General features: G+C 44.6%; 1 gene segment (V, D, J or C); it reads right to left on the bottom strand.

Annotated features, from left to right (window-relative positions):
* Positions 1–6998: 6998 nt before the first annotated feature.
* Positions 6999–7468, bottom strand: LOC130031735 (immunoglobulin kappa variable 1-39-like). The segment is given in 2 exon segments: positions 6999–7318; positions 7420–7468. Coding segments are annotated over 2 exon segments (369 nt in total).
* Between the last annotated feature and the right edge of the window lie 494 nt (positions 7469–7962).

The raw sequence follows: 7962 nt of genomic DNA, 5'->3' as shown, positions 1-7962 counted from the left end.
CTTGTCAACACGAACTTGGCCATGAGCATAGATTCATTCGAATGCCTAAAAACCCGAGTCGGACGTTTACATTTGAATAGATGTGGCTCACTGCTGGCAATTTCTACCTTCGTTGTCTACGCACCAACATCCAATTATGATGAAGGAGAGAAGACCACACCTTCTACAAGATCACCGAGGGTGATTTTAATGCCAAGATAGGACCGAGAAGATCAGCCGAAGAACTCCACATCGGGACCCATGGCCTAGAATGGAATGAACAGGGTGAGAGACTGTCTGAGTTAATCATGTCGACCAAGACCATCCATGGTAACTCATGATTTCAGAAGGCCTAATCAAAACGTTGGATGTGGGAGTCTCCTGGTGGACAATTCCACAACGAAATAGACCACATCATATTCAGTGGATGGTTTTGCCTGACCGATGTCGCTGTTGTCCCAAAATTCCAAACGGGATTAGACCACATTCTCCTTCATGAAAAATTCTACTTCACAGAGCAGGGAGAAAGGGTTGTAAAGTTGAAGAAGAGAACTCCCAGAATGACCACAAACTGGGAGCTCTTTGGCTTACTGTGGCAACATGGGAAGATGCCATTGTTGACAACATTGATGAGGAATACGATAGACTGGTTCAGCACCTCCTTGATTGTGCGAGGAACGCCAAGAGAGAGATAGCCACAAAAAAGCCTGTCTTTGAAAACTCTTGAGCTTATTCGTCAATGTGGATTGGAGCATGCCTCAGGCAACCGCAAGCGAATGTCCGAGCTTGCAAAGCAGTTCAGAGATGTGATCAAGGAAGACCTCAAAGAGAGCAAAGAAGAAGTGCTGGTAGATGTGGCAGAAGCTGGGAAAAGTATTCGTAATGCCCGCCTGTCCTTCGCCAACTACAAGACCAAGATGACTGCCCTCTGACGTCCTGATGGATCTATCACATTCTCCAGAATGGCAATGGAGAAGATTATCCATGACTTCTACTCAAATCTCTTCGATAGCCATGTCCAGCTGCGACATACCAAATTCCACAGGCTCAATATGTTGTTCCCAATGTTCTCCCTTCCAAAATCCGACACGCCAGTTTGTCACTAAAGAAACGAACAGCACCCAGCCCAGACAAGGTCAGACCTGAACACCTGAAGAACCTGCCGTCAGTACTCATCAATACGCTGGCTTGGCTCTTCACATGCTACCTGTCTGAATACAAGGTTCCGTCCCAATGGAAAACCAGCAGGACTGTACTACTGTACAAGAAGGGAGACATCCATGACATTGGCAACTATTGCCCAGTCTGCCTATTGTCTGTCATCTACAAGTTGTTCACTCAAGTCATCCTGAATAGGATTGGCAGAACACTAGATGAAGGACAACCATGCGAGCAAGCCAGGTTCTGCAAAGGATTCAGCACCATCGACCAAATCCACACGATAACCAAGCTCATTGAGGTTTCTCGGGATTTCAAGATACCGCTCTGTCTAATGTTCATCGATTTAAAGAAGGCCTTTGACTCTGTTGAGACAGAAGCAGTCATCGAAGCCATAGCCAATCAGGGCATTCAAACTCAATACATCAAGATCCTCCGTGAGCTGTATTATGGATTCACTACCAGGATCTCACCATTCTATAAAGAAGTAATCATTGATGTCACAAGAGGGGTTCGGCAGGGTGATACCATTTCACCGAAGCTCTTCAGTGCCACCTTCGAGAACATCATGCGACGACCAAAATGGGAAGGAATGGGAGTGAAGATAGATGGTCAGCAACTACACCACCTCTGCTTTGCTGATGGCATTGTTTAAATAACACCAAACATCAGCCAAGCGGCACAAATGCTGGCCGACTTCGATGAGTGTGGAAAGGTCGGACTACAGCTCAATCTTACGAAGACAATGTTTATGAGAAACAGCCTCGTTCCTGATGCCCCATTCGCTCTCAATGGAACGACCATCTCCGGATGTAACAGCTATGTGTACCTAGGTCGAGAAGTCAACATGACAAATGACCTGGCACCCGAGCTTTGCAGGAGGAAGAGAACGGCTTGGAATGCCCTCAAGAGCGTAGAAGAAACATCGGGGTTAGGGCACATCTCTTTGATTCCACTGTTCTTCCTGCATTAACATATGCCTCAGAGATCTGGGCCCTAGACAAACAGGATGAGAACGCTATTCAGGTCTCCCAATGAGGAATTGAAAGAGCTATGCTTGGAATATCACATATCACTCAAATGAGAGAAAGAATCCGGAGTTCCCACCTCCGTCGAAGATCAAGAATCAGGGACGTTGTCTCATTTGCCAAGGTGTCAAAATTCAGATGGGCTGGTCATGTAATGAGATTTAGAGATGACCACTGGACTAGAGCTGTTACCAACTGGATTCCACGGGATGTCAAAAGACCGAGTGGCCGCCCACCTACTAGATGGTCAGACTTTTTTTAATCAAGATCATGAACGATCGCTTTGAGGCTCTTCGTTTACCTAGAGCGAACAGACACCATTGGGCTACACTAGCACACGACAGGGACAAATGGAGACGTTACTGGTGCCCGCTGGAGCAAATCACCAATAAACAGGAAGTCATGTGAGCAAGGGATCAAGTGATGTTTCAATCATAAAATGGTTCAAAAGTCGACCCTTCACTAGCGCACATTTCCCACCAAAAATGACAAAATCACTTCTATCCCAATAACAGAAAAGGAGGAAAATGTTGCTGCAACTCATACTGTAGCAGCTTTCATACTTTCCCACCACACCCATAGAATCCCTCTTCATCCTGACAAGATACCCCGTCAGTTTTTCTAAGTTACAGGGTCCCTCGCTTGTCACTTATGGGGTCTGTCTGCCATCTATGGGTCAACTGTCATACAGCAACTTAATAGGTTTCAAGTGCTGGTGCTGGTGGTCCCTGTAATCCTGGAGCATCCAGAGAGACTTTTCCAAGGTGTTTGGAAAAATGACAAACAGGTGACCAGTAATCCACAAGGATACTGAGTCACACATAGGTACATCCCAGATTTTATAAACCCAGGAGATGTCATGGGTGTTGTTTTGGAAAAAGCAGAAGGGTTTCAGAGACAAGTAGGAGCCTGTAAGGATAATGGCACACATGGGGGTGGGATGGCAGAAAACAGAGGGTTCCTGGTTCCTCTTTAGAGTGGCTAATGCAGCCTCATTTCTCTTCCAGAATAACCCAGACCAGCTCTGAGAACCACAGTGGATGCACCACTGAGGAGCCCTCCTGAACTTGAGCTCTAGACCAAGACTGATGAAGTTTGTTCCTATGACTCTATGAAAAAGCCAGGGTATAATTCAACCATTTTTGACCGAAAATGTTTTTTTGGTGTGTTATAATTCAAACCCAGATCTTCATAAATGAGAAACACGTTTTTTATGTCTAAGTTACATGCCTGGTCCTAGAGTGATTTTTGGCTTGTGCTTTTCCATTGTGTGATTTTCTCTACAAATTATTCTGTAGAAGAGACTTGAAATGCAACTACCACAAATAGGTAGTAGCTTTACTTCTGACGTCATTATAATAATAAACTATGCAGTTGTGTCTTAAATGAAACCATGTCTCATATCCGACACTGCACGACTCTGTTGTATATTATTTACCAGGTAACAAAGTGTTTGTAGGAAGTAATAAATTATACCAGGATTACCAAACTGTCAATTGTTAATCACAGAGTAGGTCTCCTGCTCATGTCACCAATCTGGGGTGTCAGTGACAAACATAGATAAATCACAAAGTGGATAATTGTGACCTGCCCTCATATGAGCTCCTTCCTGTAGAGAACAGAGTCTCTCTACCTTGGGGTATTGGAGAAAGATGCTGCATGCTTTTTGGAGGGGTCTGTAATGTTGTAAAACATTAAAGAATTGGAGAGAAAGCACCCAGAAACAATTGTAAAGTTTGTCCACCCTCCAGTCTTTGCAGTAATATGTGCTGCCCATTTTGAGATTGCTGAAAGAGTTGCCTTTGCTTAAGGATGAATGACTTCGCTCCAATATGATTACTGAATATTTACTGGATGTTGCTTTGGAACTACAAATGTGATTAGGCTGTTAATATATACACGACTAATTGTGAGGATGGAGGATCTCTTATAAAATTGATAGTTACCCTAATTTATGATTTTATCTTTAATCAGCAATGTGCCAAGGCCTCTGGTACACCTACCACCCTGCCCAGGATCATGAAGGTCATGTCTGCAGTACAGCAGGGACTCTCATGGTCCAGAATTGGCCAGTTGTGGCCTCCTCCCCTGAGACCCCCAATACCTTCCTCTCTCTTAGAATCTGAAACTCACTTCTACTGTCTGCTCACCAGCAAAGAACAAGTGTGGGTATCTGGTCCAGGCCATGTGGGAAGTTTGTTTCACTGTGGATGGAAACTTTATAAACTTCATGTAGTAGAAAACTCCAATGTCCTCAGGCAGACAATTTACACTGTACTCGTGCTCCTGCTGAAGAGAACCTGATCATTTGTGTAAAATTAGCTGCTGAGAGCTACTTTCATACATTTACCCTCACACCTACAGGACCTGCTGCCCCTGTTGACCATGGGACACTAACTCAGTTATTGTCCCAGCACTTCTAAGATCCAGGCTTTCTGCCTTGTCAGTTCTGGATTCTGTCACCCATCTAGTGGCTGAAATGATTTCAGATGCTTGTGCCAGTGATGCTTTTAGAGATTTTTATTAGTGTTTGAACTAATATTGCAATACATATTATTAGTTCATTTAGTAGGAACAAATGTGACTCCCTGTCTAAATAAACTGCTCGCATAGTTGAGAAGTAAGAACTAACAGGGAAGAGGAATTCAGCAAGTATGTGTGACACCAGGAGTTAAGGGCTAGTTTCTTTCATTCTCACATGACATGGATGTAATTTAAAATTTTTTTCAGAAAGGAGGAGGAAATGACAGGTAAGCACGGGTAGCAGAGGGCCCCTGACCCCTGATGTAGACTTCTCAGCCCAGGTTGAAGTCTACTCTAATAACCATCCAGAACAGATCAGACCCATAGATTTGAGGAGGCCTCTGGGCCATCAGCTTATGGATATGCTGGCTGTCCGTAGGATGATGACTTTGCCCATTCATGCTTCAGAAAACAAATGGAAAGATAAAACCATTAGTGCCCAACAGCAATATTTTAAATTTTAGATGTCCTAATGAACTGGGATCTCAGACATGTGAAATGTTACCCCAGTCATTTGCATTCCCTGAACTAGATTATTTTTAGCATAATAAAACTGTGCTCTCTGAAGAGCTGTGCCCACATATGGACTTTGGATACTTGAAATGAATCATATGAAAATAATAGCTGATTTTTTTAAAATGTAATAGAAAGTATTATTTAGTCCAATTTAATTATTTCCACATTATTGGTTCACATTAATCATGAGGTTTTATGTAGTAAAATTCAGCCACATCTCCAGGACAACAGGGTCCAATAGTTATTCCTGTTCCCTCAGCCAACTGTGTGTGATACTCGTGTCAGTGGATGCTACACATGGCAGATCTCTGGGAACTTCCCGGGTTTCTGCTGCTGTTGGACATGTATGGAGACTCTCGCCCGAGGGAAGCTGGATGTTGGGCCCATAGGTTGCACTAGAACCTAAACATAGAGACTGAACTCCAGGTATTTCCTGTGTTGATTGTGTCTCCAAGGACTTGCTGATGCCATTGATGTTCTAGAGAAGGCAGGGCTATAACACTGCAAAAGCTGAGCAAAGTCTCCTCTCAGTGTCCAGGTCACAGGAACCTGCTCCTGAGCCCCCACGTTCCTATCCTCAGTCCCGCAGGGTTTGGGGGACTCAGAGCCTGTGTTCAGGGAACAGCAACTCCATTGCCCAGGGGCTTCCTGCCCACAGGTCAGGACCAGTCTGGCAAAGGCTCTAAGTGTTTGGTCTGTGCTTAGGGAAAGTGGAAAACAAAACGTGGAATGCAGATCTGGGCGTCTGTCTTTTGAAAAGTGATCAACATTTTTTTTCACCAATGTCAATCTATATTTTATGTCCCCATTCTAGGGATTCAAATCCAAGGAAAATCAATATTGCTAAATAATTGGGCTTTGGGAAAATGGCACTGGGAAAATGTCATCAGTAGTGTGGAATTTCCTAATGTAACAATGATTTCTGTAAATCTACATTCCCCCCGAGAGTGTCAAAGCCTGGCTGTGCAGGGAAGCTCAGGCACTGTGATCCAGGGTATTTCCCACGAGGCCTCGTATAAGACTTTGGGCTAAATACAGGGTGTTGACATTTTTATTCTATATGGTCTATTACTTGCCTGAATTCCCTCCTCCCCAACATTGAAATGAAGTTTATACCCCTTTAAAACCTCTACGGTATCCACAGTCCCTGTCATTATAATTGTTTTATTCCATTGAATTCAGGATCAAAATCCATCAGTCAAGGGAGTAGATCTCATCCTCCCTTCTCCCCTCTCCTCACACACAAACCTCAGGATTCTGAGGGTTTGTCTCCTGGTAAGATACAGTCTCTCCCTCTGGCCCACATCAGACAAGACATCATGTCAGGGAAGGATGCACCCTGTGAGACGCTTCAGTGTGAGGCTATGAAGCTGCTCACGTGTCCTCACAACTGGGTTGAAAATATGTATGATTAGTAAAAAAAAAATCTAATAATAGATAGTTTTTAGGCCTTTTAGAGTGCCCAGGCCAGCACATATGAACTCTGAATGACAGTCACCTACTTTCTTCAGGAAAATAATCTCTAAATTTAATCAGCAGATATGTTGTCATGTCTCTGCTGCTGTTATGAGATTGAGAATAATGGAGTTTAAAGATGTTCATTAGACATGCACCGGAACTGTCCAGGCTGCGCAATGATGAACAGTGTCATTCAGAATCTATATGCGCTGGCAGAGGTACTCTAGATGGCCTAGAAACCATGCTTTCAAAGACATTCTGATACACTCTCAGCAGTGGAGGCATCAGGAGGAATAGCTGGAGCAACCCAGGCTCACACAGCTGACCTCTAGGGGTTTATGTTCTGACTTGTATCACTGTGGGAGGGTCATTCCAACTTTGTTGACAGTAATAAGTGGCAGCATCCTCAGGCTCCAGGCTGCTGATGGTGAGCGTGAAATCTGTCCCAGATCCACTGCCACTGAATCGGGAAGGGACATCTGGTCCTAAAACGGTTGCTGCATAGATGAGGAGCATGGGAGCTTTCCCTGGTTTCTGCTGATACCAGTGTAAATTATTGTAAATGTTCTGACTGGCCTTGCAGGTGATGGTGACTTTCTCTCCCAGAGATGCAGACATGGATGAAGGCTGGGTCATCTGGATATCACACCGGGAGCCTGGAGATTAAAACATAAACACACATCATCACAACCATTCACTGGACTTTAAATTATTTTCCCTGAAGCACGGGTAGCATTTAGTCAATTTTCCTCCTTACCCGGGAGCCAAAACAGCAGGAAGCTGAGGAGCAGCACAGGGGCCCTCATGTCCACTCTGGGTGTGAGAGAGACTGACCCTGCAGGGTGACACAGACTATTATTGAGTGTCCAGGCATGAGCGCTGAGGACTTGCAAATGAGAGGGGGTTGGGCAGGCAGAGAGGGGAAGGGTGTGTGTGGGGACCAACCCAGCTGCAGGGAAGTCAGGGGTGCAGATCCCTGTGGGGAAGCAGAACTTTGCCCACAGAGAACATGCTCCTCCCCAGGCCCCAGGAGGGTCCCAGTGTGAACATGAAGGGTGGCCATGGTCCTCTGTGTTAGCAAAGCTTCTTGCTCTGCCACAGACATAGGCTTGGTCAAAACACACCATTATAGACTTCCTCAGGAATTGTATACATTTCTTTGATTTCTCATCTGTGGATATAAGTGAGGCAAGGGAAGTTTCTGCTTTGCTTTGGAATTGCATTATGTTTTGCTGCACTTTGTACAGGATTAAAATTTTATGTTTTCCTATTTGATGGGTGGGGGAGGAGGGTCTCTGTC

This window comes from Sorex fumeus, unplaced genomic scaffold, assembly GCF_029834395.1.
Source record: "Sorex fumeus unplaced genomic scaffold, SorFum_2.1 ptg000006l, whole genome shotgun sequence".
Classification (NCBI taxonomy): domain Eukaryota; kingdom Metazoa; phylum Chordata; class Mammalia; order Eulipotyphla; family Soricidae; genus Sorex; species Sorex fumeus.
The sequence above is the reverse complement of the archived record's forward strand: the minus strand, read 5'-3'. Positions and strand labels throughout refer to the sequence as shown.